The 16,576-nt window shown below is 45.2% G+C and overlaps 1 protein-coding gene across 1 annotated transcript in view; it reads left to right on the top strand.

Annotated features, from left to right (window-relative positions):
- The first annotated feature begins 360 nt into the window (after window positions 1-360).
- CREB3L2 (cAMP responsive element binding protein 3-like 2) overlaps window positions 361-16,576 on the top strand; it is a 134,514-nt gene continuing 118,298 nt past the window's right edge. Inside the window, exon 1 of the mRNA XM_011941554.1 lies at window positions 361-857. Coding sequence (XP_011796944.1) covers window positions 756-857 — 102 coding nt within the window. The 5' untranslated portion in view covers window positions 361-755. The remainder of the gene's footprint in view (window positions 858-16,576) is intronic.

The raw sequence follows: 16,576 nt of genomic DNA, 5'->3' as shown, positions 1-16,576 counted from the left end.
CTCAGCAAGACTAAGCTCACCCTCCCTCTTTTACAAAATGTATTCTTGTCGCTATTTCATTGGCTGTACCCTTTCAGATGCCCCTTTCCCATTAGTCAAGCCTCCAGTCCATCACTTCCGGACCCAAGCCCTCTATTGGTCCGCTGTAGGCGACTGCCGTCAGCGGGCTGCGCTCAGGCAGGAGGAGTTCCTCGGTGACGTCACAGACACTCCCTGGCTACTTTCCAAGGCGTGGGCGGAGACTTCCCGCGGCCTCTGCCTTTGGGGGGCGGGACAAGACCGAGAGTGAGACTTCTGATTGGGTCTGTTGGGCAAGACGGATATCCGATTGGTCAAGCCTGGGAGGGAGGTGCGGCCGCAGCTGGGTCCTGGAGCAGAGCCTAGGAGCCCTGGGGTGTCTCAAAGTTTGTGTCTGGAGCGGTAGCGGCAAGTGGGCTTGCGGCGAAGGGATTTTCCTGGGATGAGAGTGGGTCTCCTGCCTTCATTTTGGATGCACATCCCGCTTTAGCCCCGGCAGCCTTTGGTCCGGCCCGTGTCCCTGGGGATTCTCGGATCTCCGCGAACACCGGACGGGAGCGCTTGGCCATCCTCTCTCCGGCAGAAGAGCAGACGTTTGCCTTCCAAGTGCAAAACTACACACACGCGGGCGCACACACGCACGCACACGCGGAGAGAGAGGAACCTCGCCGGTCCGAGGCAGCTCTGCGCGTCCCCTCTGCGCTTAGCATCCTCGGCCCAGCGCGGCCCGCACCGCCATGGAGGTGCTGGAGAGCGGGGAGCAGGGCGTGCTGCAGTGGGACCGCAAGCTGAGCGAGCTGTCAGAGCCCGGGGACGGCGAGGCCCTCATGTACCACACGGTGAGGACCCGGCGGGCGGGGCAGGAGGGCTTTCAAAGCGGGGAAGTGTTGTCAAGCGAGGAGCAGCTGGAGTCCTGGGACCCGGGAAGGCAGGGTTTGGGGCAGGGCATGGCCAGAGTCAAGAGGTCCTGGGCGAGGTGTACTTTAATGTCTGAGTGGATGAAGGAGGGCAGCTGGCCCCCTTGCGCTTCTTATGAGAGTAATGCCACTTTGTATTCCTTTAACAATTCATGCTTTTTTCCCTGAGGCTTTTTCCATCTGTAACATCATTTGCTGTTGCTAACAGTACTGTAATGCGGGAGGAGTGTGTGTTTTGAGAATAACATGCCTCCGCCTAGTTTGCTATTGATTTTTTTTTTGAGGTTTTCAAAAACTGGACAAGATTAAGTAGCATTTCCTTTTCATCTGTCTCGTATTCTCTCTCCCTCCCTCTTCTTTCATATTTATGTTTTCAAAAGTACACGTGAGTGTGTGTGCGTGTGTGTGTGTGTGTGTGTGTGTGTTGAAAGGGCTCACCTACGTTAAGGAGAAAGGCGGCTTTATTTGCCTTCTTAAACTGTACTACCAAGAAGTCTCCTTCCTCCCTCTTCAGAGGAAAAACCAGCAGAGGAGTATGGAAAATCTGAGACAGATGCATATTTAAGAAAGGCTCTGGGGAAGGTGGGACAGCTCACCAGTTGCTTGTTCACTCTTATACTAATGCCTCAGAGATCTCTTTGGGGGTTAAGCTGTCCCAGAGCACGCACATTTCTTTTAAAGTTTTTAATGTCAACTTTTTGGTATTAAGTTTGCAAAATGGTATTTTGTTTCCAATAGCCAGTACGGATCACAGAACTTTATGCGAGATCTCTTTGTTTGATTCTTATCCATGCAGACGTTTGTAATGGTGGTGGGGCTGGGGTGAGGGGGAACACTAATGAGAAAACCACTAGAGGCTTGGCTGCTTCCCCTTCACGCTTTTTAAATGGGGTCAGTACCAGGATATTTGAAACTTCTGCAAAATGGCCTGCAGGCTCCACCTCTTTGGCCTTTGCCTCTGGCTGACGTTATTTTGGGACAAGGAATGAGGGCCTCCCTGCTGATTCCCACCAAAGTATTTGTGGTGGCTGAGAGTGGCTTGTTTTAAAAAAATGCGGAGTGCAGGGCTGAGAGGGAGTGGTAGTTCATGCTGGGGCAAAAGCCAGATGTTCGGTGTGATCTTCTGGGCTTTGCTTGCTGAGCCTATCCTGGGAACACCATGCGGGCAGCATGGGGGTTGGGGTCCCAGATGTGCTTCCTGTCCTCAGTAAAGAACTTGGAGTATGTTGGTCCTCAGATATGTTTTGATGATTGGGTGCTCCAGGAGTTTCTACTGACAGGCTGCATTTTATCCATATGCAGAGGGGCAGCCCTTCTCTTTTGTTCTGATAGTATCAATCTTTTGCTGCGATAGTGTCTCTTCCAACAGCTGCAATGCTGCAGCTAGGGGGTTGTCTTCCAGCTGGTGGGATGAATTAGGCACAGGCGTGTACCTTGCTGTTGTTTGACCCCGTAGCTTGCATTTGTGAGTTCACAGGGAAGGGTGTGAGATGCTACCTGTGACTGTGGCATTCACTCCAGGAAGAACTGCTTTAACTGGCTCTAACATCTTTATGCACAGTTTCGGGGAGTAGAGACCTTCCATTTGCTTTGATATTAACAGCCCAGTTTTTCTGTCATTGTGATAAAGCAGGAATGTGTGATTATTTTTCTTTTAATTCTATTTTTAAAAAATGCTTATTATGTCCTCCACCTAGGTACATGTCTGTTGTGAACAGCTCATTGCTATAAAATGCTACTTATCATTGCTGCAAGTCAGTGCAACAAACTGTGCATATGAATTACTGTTGAAAGAGGTATTGGTGTAGCAGTACAGATGATTGGGTTATATTTCTCTCAAACTAAGGGATGTTTGGAAGAGGTGGGGAGATAGATAACTTTCCCATCTGTTTCCTGAACTCTGTTAGATATCCAGGGGCAGAGCTGTTTGTTACTCCAGCTGAATCTTTATGTGGAAAAAGGATGGCCTGATTATGCATTCAGTCAAAGAGATATTTGTTCTTTCGATTAGTATTTGTGGAATATATAAAGCACTTGGGAACATGAGTGAACAGAAGCAGACAAAAATCCCTGACCTCTACAAGCTCATATTCGCGTGCGCGCGTGTGTGTGTGTGTAGGGGAACATAACCAATAAACATAATAAAGAAGTGATTATATTGGATGAAATAAATGCTATGGAAAACGTATAAGCAGAACAAGGTGAGGGGGATAGAGAACACAGGGTGGAAGAAGAGCAAAGTATGGGATTGAACTGAGGGATCAGAGCAAGCTTCCCATAAAAAATGGATCTGAACAAAGATTGGAAGGAGGTAAGAGTGTTAGCCCAGCAGGATGAAAAACTAGAGCAAAGGCCTAAGGTAGGTGTGCATTTTCATGAGCCTGTGTTAATATCATGTATTTTAGATTACTCATTTTGGTGAGTTACTTGTCTTATAAACTCCGGGTGCTTCTGAGACACCAGTGCCTGTTTTTGGAATGATTTAGTAGAACTTTCCAAGTGGAGGAGAGCCTGAGGGGAGGGTGAGGTACGAGTGTGGTAAGAGATGATGACAGCTGCCATCTATTGAGTGTTTATCATCTGAAAGGCAGGGCTGACCTCATGGCCTGCCACCCATGCCGTGCCACGGGGTCCACACTTGGTTTGATGCTCTGCTGTCACCATCTTGAAAATCCGAATTCTTTTTGAACAGGGGACCTTACATTTTCATTTTGCACTGGGTTTCACATTTACGTAGCTGGTCCTGCTGAAAGACATTGTGTCTAGTGCTTTACAAAAATTATGCTATTTAACCCTTGTAATGACCCAATGAAATGAGCCGTTTTTATTACTTTTATTTTACATATGAGAAAAATGAGGCTTAGTGAGTTTAAGCCACTTGGCTCAGTTCCCACAGCTATTTAGTGATAGAACCGGGATTCAAACCTGTTGTCTGCCTGCCTCCAAGTACTTGCCCATCAGGCTGTCTGAATGAAGAATCCTGACTTAAAGAGAAAGAACTGAGTAAGAGGTTGGAAGAGAATGATTGGAATATAGGAACTGCTGAGCCTGAAAGCAGCTAATGTTTAAATGAGGCTGACAGTGGCAGCCACCAAGCCTTCCTACTGAGATCACTTTTGTTGCTCTTACTAGGGATTTAGTTACTACATGCATGATTGCTAATGCTCTGTTTTAGCAAACCTGTCACATACTTGATTTAAACAATTTAGAATGTTCAAGTTTGTTGCCCAAGGCTGAGATTATAATGTTTCTCAGGAGCCTTCTGTTAGCCATTAGGAGCAGTGTTTTGTTTTGTTTTGTTTTTTTTCCATTTGGTTAGTTATGAAGACATCTTGGTCTACAAGGACAAAGGCAGAGAGGTTCAAAGTGTACAAAATAATGAAGCATATGGATAGGGCAAAGGTGGATTGATCATTAGATCCTGAATTGCTAAAACTCTGGGCTTCCTCCTGAAGCTTAAAAAATTGTTTCCATACAGATGATGAAATGTTATTTTAATTCAGTGAGTACTGATTTTAGGAAAACTGTTGCTTCAAGATGGAATACAGGCTAAAATTGGTTTAGAAAAGATGGCAGATCTAAAAGTCAGGAGAATATCTCTTGGGATTTGGTACCACCGTGAGAAGAAACCTTGCCTCTTTCCCCAAACCTGCCTGTATGTTGGACATTTCTGCCATTTGTATTGTATTCCTGTAAGATTCTCTGAAAATTACTTTCTGGGAATTATCTGTGCTTTTGTAGTTTATTTTTTACTTTTATTTTATTTTATATTTGAGATGGGTTTTTTTCTGTCACCCAGACTAGAGTGCAGTTGCTCAATCATGGCTCACTGCAAGCTTAACCTTCCAGGCTCAAGTGATCCTCCCACCTCAGCCTCCAGAGTAGCTGGAAGTATCAGTGTGTGCCACCATGCCTGGCTAATTTTATTTTCTTTTTTTTTTTTTTGTAGAAACGGGATCTCAGTATGTTGCCCAGGCTGGTCTCCAACTCCTGGGTTTAAGGGACCCTCTTGCCTTGGTCTCCCAAAGTGCTGGGATTACAGGTGTGAGCCACTGTGCTCAGCCCCCTTTTGCAATTTAAAGAGCAAAATAATCTATAAATTTTAAAATGTATTTTATATATGTATGAACTGTATCTGGAAGGATGCTCAAGAAATGGATAATTTTTGGGAAAGCAGCTTGGGGAAGTGGAAGTCAAGAGATGAAGGGAAGCATGTCTACACACTACACCCGTTGGTACTATTCAAATTTTTATCTCTTGACTATGTCTAGAAAATGGAAGAAGTACAACTTGTGGGCACCATGTAAAACTGAACTAGAGGTAATTTTCAACCAAGTGTTCTTGGGGGGAAAAGGGAGCTTCAGTATATAGAATATATACTTCAGTATATAGCTTGAGTATATAGAAACTCAGTGCCACTCAAGGTTGGTGGAGGCCTTGGATGAAGAACAGGAGAAGTGGGAAGACCCCGTGGAAAGAGGCTTTAGGGGGAGAGGTCGGCAGGGGGTTTGCCTGTGATAAATGTCAAGATCTTGATAATGTTCTCTCTTTCTTCTATCTCAGTTTAGCCATCTGGAAAATAAAACAATTTTTGCAATTTTTGCCGTTATTATATCCTTTTAAAAAAGTGTATAATAAAAACTAAGTTTTTGTGAAAGTAACAACAGAAGTTCTGCTTGTTTAAAATGCAGAATTCCTATGAAGCCAAGTTATTTGTAAAATCATTTGCTGGTTATGCTACTACAGTTTTGTATCTGGTTGGTTCTTCAGGTGAAAGTACTGGTCCCAGACAGTGGTAGGTAGGGAGTTGGGGGAATATTCGACCTGCCTGGTCCAGATGGAAAGGCCATCTGGCTTCCATGTCTTACTGAGTGCTGAAAAGGACTTGGCTGATCTCACAGACTGTGTGGTTTCCTGTTCCTCCTGCCTGGCCCAGAGAGTGTATGATTTCAATGCCATCTTGAAGCTTTTGGTTTGATGTTCCACTTTGGAGTCAACTCTTAGGCTTGGCTCCACGCCAGGTTCTGAAGGGGGCCTGGGTCCTCGTTGGCTGAGAATGTCATTACTTATGATCACATGACCTCCACAAGCTGAATAAATGTGATGAGTTCTAATGGGAGACAGAATTGGGAAGTAAGTATAATTTTTCCAGACCCTTGGGGTACCTTTCAACATGCTCACCCCTTTTGTGTTCCCCTCCTTTCTCAGACATCAAGTGTTCACTGTAATGCTGTCTTTCCAATTTCCTCTCTTCAAATTTTGCTGTCAGGAAAGATTTGATAAGCTTACACTAGAAATTTAAGTATTAGTAAGATTTAACATGTTACCCCGAAATGGGCATTTATATTTAACAATAATTACTTCAGGTCAAAAGGGTGAATCTCTACTTGGAGAACCTAGGGCGATAGCTAGGTAGTAGTGGGGGACTATTTGGGGAATGGGAGAGGGACCCTCACTGGCCCTCCATTATTTCATAATGTGGCTCTTATTCATAAGGCAGCCTTGTTTATATGTTGCGAATTTGTCTGTGATCTAAAGGATTTCCATTGGCTTAGCAAAAAATCTTTAACGGATGATTTTATTGTCTCTGAAATTGTTCTCATGGTAGTAACATTGGTTGAGAGGCGGTAGACATAGGCACAGTCCTGAAAGATGAGAGGGCAGTACAGAGTTTTGTATTTGCCCTCCTTCTCGAAAGATCCCTGAGTTATAGTGTTCAGTGGAAATAGGGATCTATGATGTGACATTGCTTTTGAAGGAGTTATAAGGTATAGAATCTAGATTAATAATTGAATTCATTACAATGCTTGTAGCTGGAAGTAACTGAAAATGGATTCAGATTGGCTCATATAGTAAGTAAATTATCTCATGTTACAAGAGGTTTTTAAATGGAGCCCCTGGCCGGGCGGGTGGCTGACACCTGTAATCCCAGAACTTTAGGAGGCTGAGGCGGGTGGATCGCAAGGTCAGGAGTTCAAGACCAGCCTGGCCAAGGTGGTGAAACCCTGTCTCTACTAAAAATACAAAAATTAGCCAGGCGCTGTGGCAGGCGCCTGTAATACCAGCTACTTGGGAGGCTGAGGCAGGAGAATCGCTTGAACTTGGGGGAGAGGTTGCAGTGAGCCAAGATCATGCCACTGCACTCCAGCCTAGGTGACAGAGTGAGACTCTGTCTCAAACAAACAAACAAACAAAAAACAAATAGAGCTCCTTGTTTGGCTGATTCAGCAGTTGCTCAGTGTCCCCATGGACCTTGGTTCCAGCCATGTGCAGCTTTCATCCTCGGGTTGGATGTGTGATAGACACGGGAGTTACAGGTGTTATGTTCAAAATGACAACCTCCAGAGGAAGAAGAGAAGTTGTCTCTTTCTTATGTCCCTTTTTTAGAGTGGAAGAAACTTTTCTTAGTAGCCCACTAGCTTCTTTTTCTTAAAGCTTTATTGGTAAGGATTGGGCCACATGACCATTCTTAAGCCAATGGCTGGAAAGGAGAATGGGATTTATGTAATCAGCTTGATTAATCATATGGGGATGGAAGAGGTATTGGAGACTCAACCAGCATGACTATTGGGATCATTAGTAAAACAGTCTGAGTTAACAATTCTTTCCTTAGTCAAAAGGTATGTTTCTTTTCTCATGAACCTGGGCTAACAAATAGAAAATTTAAAATTCACAGTAATTTGCCCTGAGCGCAAAACAGTAAACCCAAGTACTGGGCCATTTGCAAAGTTCTATTGTTTTTTGTTTTTAAATGGAGACAGGGTCTCCTTATGTTGCCTAGGCTCAAGGAATCCTCTGCCTCGGCCTCCCAAAGTGCTAGGATTATAGGCATGAGCCATCATGTCCGGCCCAGCGAAGTTCTAAGAATGTTATTTAGCTATGCTACCAGTGCCCAGTGAAGGAAGACTATACATGTAGAAATAGCCTCTTGAAAGTGCAGGCAAAGGCTATTCAGGGAGGGGTGGGAGTCAGGAGGAGATTATGGCTATGTCTTGACTCACTAACTAGGAGATGTAGAATTAACTGTATTATCTGGACTCTTGGCAGCAGAGTAGAATACCAGGGCTGGAGGTAGCTAGCTGAGCCTGTAATCATGCTTACCATGCAGGACAAGAATGATTTGTTCTGTTTGGGATCGACAGCAGGTAGAAAGCTAAATGCCATTTTTCAAATAAGCTATTTTTCTAGTTGCATATGGTTGTTCAAATATTGATGAGGCCACATGTGCCTGTCTGCAGCTTAAACTGCTGGCCTCAGCCTGACATGGCTCCACCCTGTCTGGTGCCTCTCTTGGGGCAAATAGCCTTAAGCCTTAGCTGGGCATTTGGTAGGGTTGAGGCCTATGGTTGCAGGGCATCTGAATTGTTCAAGTGAGTGATCTCATGAATGAGGGAGTGCTGCCCATGTTTTCTGCCCCTGTGGAATCAGGATGGAAAGGAAATGATGAGACCCACTGTCCCTGGATCAACCTTGAGCCTATTTCTCCTTTTCCCTGCTCAGTAGATGCTCTCTAGCCCTTCCCAATGAAGTGCTAAGGGATCTTGATTTTTCCCTGAATCGAAATGTATAGGTTATTCATGAGGCACATAGGAGAAGACGGGCCATTTTATCTATGGGGAATGTGAGACATAGAGCAGTAGAGAGATTTGCTCAGCACAAGTTCCTTGAGGACAGGAGACATGACTGCCTCTTCTGTACCCTCATGGTCCTTAGTCAAGTGCAGGATGCCCGGAGAATCATAAGTGCTTGATGCATAGTTAAGTAGAGTGAGGCAGTCCTGGAAAATGGATAAGCTGGGTGGCTCTGGCCTCTTTTTATATATTTTAAAAACTCTGAGCAGGACGTGGTGGCCCATGCTTGTAATCCCAGCACTTTCAGAGGCTGAGGCAGGAGGATCGCTTAAGCCCAGGAGGTTGAGTTTACAGTGAGCTATGATCACACCACTACACTCCGGATTGGGCAACAGAGCGAGACCCTGTCTCAAAATAAATAAATAAATGAACAAACAAATGAATTCTGGATTCTTGTAAATGGTTTTGCAAATGTGAAAATTCAGTATAATAGTGACTTGGGTAATTCAGTGTCGATATCTTTTCTTGTTTTGATTAGAGAACAAGATGGGCATGGGGTGATTGAGTGACAGTCCCTGTTTCCAATGGGAGTTGAGTTGATGGCATAGTGGAAAGGGTGGGCTCTCAAGGCAGACCATTTTGGTGTGGAGGGACATAGGCTCTCTGGTGACCTTGGATACATTACTTCACCTATGGGGATTTCAGTTTCTTTGCATGTCACTGCCTGACCCATAATAGAAGTACTTTTCCAATCTATCCCCTAAATCACATGTCTTCTCTTTGGGAACGAAGTGTCCCAACCTTGGGAGTCTGACATCATTCAGAAAGGAGAGAGAGCCTGTCATTATTCTCTCTCATGCATCTTTATTTCCTCTCCTCTTCTGCTGTAAACACAGGCCTCTGCCTTGAACACATGTTTGCCAGATGCTCCCTCTTACTCATTTCTTTTCTCTTGTTTACTGCCAGATTTTCTCAAGTGCGTGGTCACCAGCTATGGCCTCCATTTCCTTAGTCTCTACCCAGTATCCTCTGCCCCCTGGGTCCTACTGCTCAACCTCTCCCTAGCTGCTAAGTCCAATAGTCATTTCTCTGTCCTTACCTGCAGGGCCTCATGGGATTATTTGGCAATACTGACCACAGGATTGCCTCATAACTCGTTTTTGCTTTGGCTTCCATGACACTCTGGCAAGCTTAGTTCTTCCTCCTCTGGCTTCCATACCGCCTGTTAAATGTGAGTGTTTGGTACTTGGCCCTCTCTTCTCTCTGTATGTTCCCCTGGCCTCCGCTACAAACTTCGGTGCAACTGGTTCTCATTTTTTTATACTTGCTATTTGTCTTTTGATGAAAAGCAGATCTTTGGAGTCTGACTCAAACCTGCTAGGTCTACCTGAACAGCAGAACAGCTCTGGCTGGGTAACCCTTGAATTTTCATATGTTTCTTGATGTGTTTCAAAGAAGAGCTGGGACGTTGATCCTTCTTATCGCTGCACCCATTTATCTCAGGGAATGTTTAGTGACTCAGCTCTCTTGCAGTGTAAACCAAAGAGGAGCTCATGGGTCATTCCTGGGATTCAACTGCTTCTACAGTCAGTGTCACTCATTAGAGACAGGCTCTGTTTTGCTTGTACTTTGGCTTGGGAAACACTCTGTGGCATCCTGTGGGGGTAGGTCTAATCTTTTCGACTGTGTGGAAGGCCAATTCAAAAGTGAGACATAACTTTTTAGATCACATACCATATTTTCCTCTTGTGTGTATAGCAGCTCTGGGGCTCAGCTACACTTGCCTCATGTTGAATTGCCTGCTTTTGAGTTGCTCTGTCTGGTGTAGGTGTCTGATACTACTTTGGGGATTTTTTTTTTTTTTTTTTTTGAGATGGAGTCTCGCCCTGTCGCCCAGGCTGGAGTGCAGTGGCCGGATCTCAGCTCACTGCAAGCTCCGCCTCCCGGGTTTATGCCATTCTCCTGCCTCAGCCTCCCGAGTAGCTGGGACTACAGGCGCCCACCACCTCGCCCGGCTAGTTTTTTGTATTTTTTTTTAGTAGAGACGGGGTTTCACCGTGTTAGCCAGGATGGTCTCGATCTCCTGACCTTGTTATCCGCCTGTCTCGGCCTCCCAAAGTGCCAGGATTACAGGGGGGATTTTTTTTTTAAAGAATTGAGATGGGTTATTCTGAACCATCCATATTTTAATGCCTGATTCTTGTTAGAATTATCAATGGCAGTTCTTGGAAGAGAGTTTTTCTTTGGAGGATAAAGCCTTTTTTTTTTTTTTTTTTGAGACAAGAGTCTTGCTCTATTGCCCAGGCTAGAGTGCAGTGGCATGATCTTGGCTCACTGCAACCTCCACATCCCGGGTTCAAGCGATTCTTGTGCCTTAGCCTCCCGAATAGCTGGGATTACAGGTGCCCACCACCACGCCTGGCTAATTTTTTGTATTTTTAGTAAAGGCAGAGTTTCGCCTTGTTGGCCAGGCTGGTCTGAAACTCCTAGCCTCAAGTGATCCACCCGCCTTGGCCTCCCAAAATGCTGGGATTCCAGGCGTGAGCCACTGCGCTCGGCCATGTCTTTTGATGTATGAACTCATCACAGTACAATTTACTTCATATCTTTGGTGATCACTTTGTAATTTCTACATTTTTGTTACATGATCTCAAAATCCCAAAGGTATTACATGTGTTATGCCCCTACCACTGAAGATTCTTTAAAAAATAAGCTATTTAAGGATGGGCGTGGTGGCTCACGCCTGTAATCCCAGCACTTTGGGAGGCTGGGGCTGGCGGATCACGAGGTCAGGAGATCGAGACCATCCTGGCTGACATGGTGAAACTCCGTGTCTCCTGAAAATACAAAAAAAAAAAAAAAAATTAGCACCTGTAGTTCCAGCTACTCAAGAGGCTGAGGGAGGAGAATGGCATGAACCTGGGAGGCGAAGCTTGCCATGAACCAAGATCGCGCCACTGCACTGGGAGACAGCAAGACACAGTCTCAAAAAAAAAAACAAAAAAAAGCAAAAACAAAAAAAAGCAAACAAACAAAAAACTATTTAAAACAACAACAGCGACGACGACAGCAGCACCAGCAGCATTCAGTGGATTGTGTATTTCATTTGGGCAATTCAACTGGCAGGTGTAGTTTTGCATTTTGTGGTCTCTGTTTTCTGACTTAAAACTTTAAGTGAAACCCAGACAAAATAAAGAATGGAAAAACAGAGAGACACAGGGGTAGGAAACTTTTTTTTTAACATTAGAAAAAAAATCTCTTCAGACTCCTTGGCATATAAAAGGAGTCTGGGGAAAAAAAAATTTGCAAACAGTTTCCTAGTTGTCTGAGTGGAAAATCCTGGTTTTTCACATTTCATATCTTGGAAATGTCTGAATAGTTTTTGTTTAAAGGGGAATTCCTTTTGGCTGAGAAAGAGCTTGCAGGATTCAAACTGATAGGGTGACGTTTTTAGAAAACTTGGAGGAAATAGGATTTGTGATGAAAATGCTTTCTCAGTGGCCAATTGTGTTAAAACGAAATTTAAATCCAAGGTTACCAATCACAGAGTTTTAAAGGTTCAGCCATTAACTCCTTCCTTCCCCTCGCATCCTGTCTGCGTGCATCCTGGGGAAACCTCTCACATAGCTGGTCCTTCCTCCAATTCGAGGAACTTAACGAGCTGCTTGTCTAAACATGTGCATGTTCTAGGCAGGGGATAAACATTCTTGACCTGTGGCTTTCCAAGTAGAGTAGGAAGGAAGATGTATAAACACATTGAATTATAAGTCATTAAATGCCTGATATATGTTTTGCATGAGAGCTGTGTTCAAAGTGTATCTGTAGCAAAGAGGATGGAATGACAGATCTGAAGGGGGTGAAGAGTTGGGGAGCACTTCATGGAGGAACAAGTGATATTTACGAAGGGTTCTGAAGTATGCATAGGAGTTCACCAGGCAGTGGGAACAGCAAGTACAGAATAGAAACTTGTAAAAAGTCGTAACTGATCCTGGGAATCTGAAGTCATTTTATGTAGTTTGAGAGTAGGGTGCTCTATGGGGAGTCTTGGGAGATACCGCAAGATCATGAGAGGTTTGGTGCTTGGCAAATGACTTGGACATTCTTTGTAAGCAGGAAGATGGGAGGCTTTTAACAAGAGAGACTGGACAGGAGCAGAAATGTATTTTAGAAAGGATGGACTGGACGGCAGAATTGATAGTGGCAACTTGATGTTCTGGCTGGCTATTTCATCCATGAAGTAGAACAGGATGCCATGAGGGCCTGAACCCAACAGGGAGGAGTAGATGAATTCAAGAGAGGATAGGGGAGGCTAGACTGGAGATGTGATTATAGGGCATGAGGGCTATGGGAGACTTCTTGTTTTCTGGCTTGGCAGGCTGAGTTGACAGTGTTGCCATTGACCTCAAATGGGAATATTTGGAGGGAGGATGAGTTTGGCAGGGAAGATAATGAGTTCACTTTCAGGCACAGTAATTCTGATGTACTTGCAGAACATTCACAGGAGCGACACCTAAAAGGCATTTGGAAACTTGGGTCTGGAGTTCTGGAGAAATGTCTGGACTGGAGATGTAGATTTGGGTGTTAGGATCCTGGTGAGGGATTAGTGAAGCCAATAATCCATATAAGATAGTCCAGAAAGGTTAGAGTGAGAGGAAGGAGTGTGAGAGAAGGGCTGAGTGTGGAACCCTGGGGGCACCAGAAGGATTGGCCAGGGAGAAGACCCTATAGATAGAACCCAGAAAGAATAATAGTAATAAAAAAACATGGAGAAAAGCCCGGAAAATTCCATCATAGGCTCCAAAATAGGGGAGAGTTGCTACAGAGTGGTCAGTACAAATAAGGGTTGAGTGTGCTATTCAGCTGACCGCTGAGTCCCCCAAGGACTTACTAGCATGTTAGCTCAGGGTGGTGTCTGTGTCTCTGCAGCCACAGGTCTTCTCTGTAGCAGACCTGTGTGCATGGGATGTGGCATTCTGCTGGGAAGGAGAGGCCTGGTTTCCAGGTGACAGCACGAACTGCAGAAGGCCAGGAAGTCAGAGTAAATGGACAAAGTGTAGAACACAGCACTGCCTTTTTTGATTTTTTTGGAACAAGATTAATATCAGTCCTCAAAATTGGCATTGGAGACCATCACTGGTTCATTGGTGCCTGTGTAGTTTTATGAGGGTCCTTTCTTTCTCTCTTTCTTCTTTCTCCCTTCTCTTCCCTTCTACCTTCCTTCCTTTTTTTCCTTCCTTCCTTCTGTCTCTGTTTCTCTTGCTTTCTTTCTGTGTTGCGCAGGCTGGTCTCGAACTCCTGAGCTCAAGCCATCCTGCTCTCTCCACCTCTCAGGAAAAGTGTTGGGATTATGGGCATGAGCCACTGAGCCTGGCCTCTGAGGGTCCTTTCTTCATTCTTCTCTCCAGATAAGTCCATCTATCTCTAGATGTCCTTCCCATCGGCTGGATGGAGTTTGTGCCTGTGTCTGTTTTGTGACTGTGTCATTTGCAGTTCTCAGTTTTGGGGGCTTTGCAAAAGGATAGCCTTCGTACTCATTATAACTGTTCCAGAGTGTTGGGATTCACCACATGACTCCAAGGTGTGAGTCTTTTCCTCTCGGATCCACTGAATGCCAAAGATGAGTTTGATCACAGAGGCATCAACAATATTCAAGTGGTAGAAACTTGAATAGAAATAGAAACAAGCCCTAATTGGTTCCATTTTTCTATGACATAAGGACAGGTGAGGACAAATGACTTTGTAATAAGAATATGAATCTGTAGAAGGAACATTAAGTAAATAATTGTAGCTTCAAAGAAAATGAACAGCTGCTAGCAATGCCCAGGTTTTAGGACCCGCAAAGGCGCTCTGGCTGGACATATCCCTGCTCCCTTCCTGTGCCTCCCATGTGCCGTGGCTGGATTCTGGATTCTGCCCTTGCACTCTGCTTCACTGAATCTCTGTTCCTGTCATGGCCCTCGGGCCTCCCAGGGACATGAGGAACAGGGGTGGGAGGAGGAAGCCCTTCAGCTGGGCCTGAGGTCGGGCATGTGAGTACTGAAGACAGAGGTGGGTGGAGAGAAGGGAGAATTCTGCCTCGGACCGCACAGGGAGGAAGGGGCCACCTTTCACAGCCCAGAGCAGAGCAGGCTCTTGGAAGGAAACACGGAGTTTATGCTTCACTCCACAGTTTAGCTCTGTGGTGAATTAAGTGGGTTTCTGAGGCCTGACTGGGAAACAGATGATTTTTTTTAATCACGTTATGTCAATAAGAAAATGTCTTGTGAGTTTGAACCACTTGTGTTAAAAACTTTTAACAAAAGATGGAGAAAGGTATGGTGGCTTACGCCTATAGTCCCAGCTACTTGCGGGAGACTGGGATGGGAGGATCGCCTGAGCCCAGGAGGTTGAGGCTGCAGTGAGCCATGGTTGTGCCACCGTACACCACCCTGGACAGGACAACAGAGCCAGATCCTGTCTCTCCAAAAACAGAAAGCATTTTAGAGCAGTTTTATGTTCACAGCAAAATTGAGCAGAAATACAAAAAGTTCCCATTTATCTCTTGTCCCCCTCAACACACAAAACCTGTCCCACTATCCACGTCCTGCTATTACAGACTTTTGGCATGTGAATTCATAAGCTGGGGTCACCTGGGGCAGCTTTTGATTTTAACTTAATTTTTTAAGATTAGTCACAGATAAGCCTCCCTTTGTAGTCTAGCAAGAAGCCAGATTGGCCACAAGAGCCTTGAACACCAAAGGTTGTATCTTGTTTTTTGTTTTTTGCTACTGAAAGCGTATTCAAACGATGAGGCACATACCTATAGATTTCAGTACCATTAAAAAGTCAAACTATGGTGCCACATTTCCCTCCCTCTCTCCATTTAGAGATGACTTAGGCAGTAGATGTTATTCTTTGAAAAGAGATGGGATCTAGTGAGGAAACAGTATATATGTTTTGTAACCAAAGAACCTGACTCCGATCCTCGTAGTTTTGACTTTTAACTTCCTATCCCTGAATGGTATTCATTTCTGAGGCACTGCCAGGAATTGTTTTTCTGGTTCTGCTCTGGGTTTGCAAGCTTGCTCTCCAGGCTCTCTTGCAGCCCGTGACCCATGCTGGAGCCGCTGGGAGAGCTAGGGCAGTGGGCTGAGGAGGCCAAGGCCCAAACCAGCTGCAGGCAAACAGCTGCAGCACAGCTATGATGATATCTGCATGGTGCAGTGTGGTCGCCCTTGGGCTTGGGGCATCATGTTCTAACTCAGGCACCCAGTGACCCTGGCAGTCTTCACAGATACGTTTTCTTGTGTGGTAAGAGAGGGGCAGAAACGTAGCTGCCAAAAAACCATTTGGTTTCTCAGCTGTGTTTACAAGCTGAGGAACACGAGGCACGTCGAAACCTAGTGTTTCATTTTGACTGAAATACAGGCTTCTAGGAAGACACTGAAATGAGGGTGGGATGGCTGGGTGGATGGAGCATGAGGAAGTTTCAGCTTCTTATTCCTACCCTCCCAGTTTCAGTGGTGGGGTTCTGAATGTCTTCTTGTCTGCAGATTGCTCAACCTCTGGAAAAGTCAGCTGGTAGAAGGAGCAGGGATTTTGCAGTCAGCACAACTGCATAGCCCTTATCACCACTGGCAAATGATTTCTTTAGTGCTCCCGAGCCCTGCTGACATGGCACTCATGGAAAATGATGGTATCTGCATGGTGCTGTGTGTCAGAGTAACGGATGAGGCTAATCATCGTGGGTGGAATCCATCTCAGGGGTGCAGTCACTCCAGCCTCTGCTGCTCTCTTGCCCTCCTTCCCAGGCCTATGGAGTAGGGCACTCCCTGGTATACCTGTTGGGAAGCCCTGATAAGTGAGCCTGTCTGTTTTCTTCTCTAACAAAATGGAAATACCGTGAAAGCAGAGACTTTGTTTTATGCACTGCTGTTTATCCCCAGCTAACAGAACAGTGCTGGGCGCATGGTAGGTGTCCAGTAAAATATTTGGTGAATGAATGGATGAATAAGCGAATGAGTCTAGCCTTACAATCTGGTTCTGGCTCTCCCTACACTGAGCACCTTTCTGAGACTGTTTCACAAGGCC

The sequence above is a fragment of the Colobus angolensis genome, unplaced genomic scaffold (genome assembly GCF_000951035.1).
Source record: "Colobus angolensis palliatus isolate OR3802 unplaced genomic scaffold, Cang.pa_1.0 Scaffold2, whole genome shotgun sequence".
Lineage (NCBI taxonomy): Eukaryota > Metazoa > Chordata > Mammalia > Primates > Cercopithecidae > Colobus > Colobus angolensis.
Note: the sequence above shows the minus strand (reverse complement) of the source record. Positions and strands in the feature narration are given on the sequence as shown.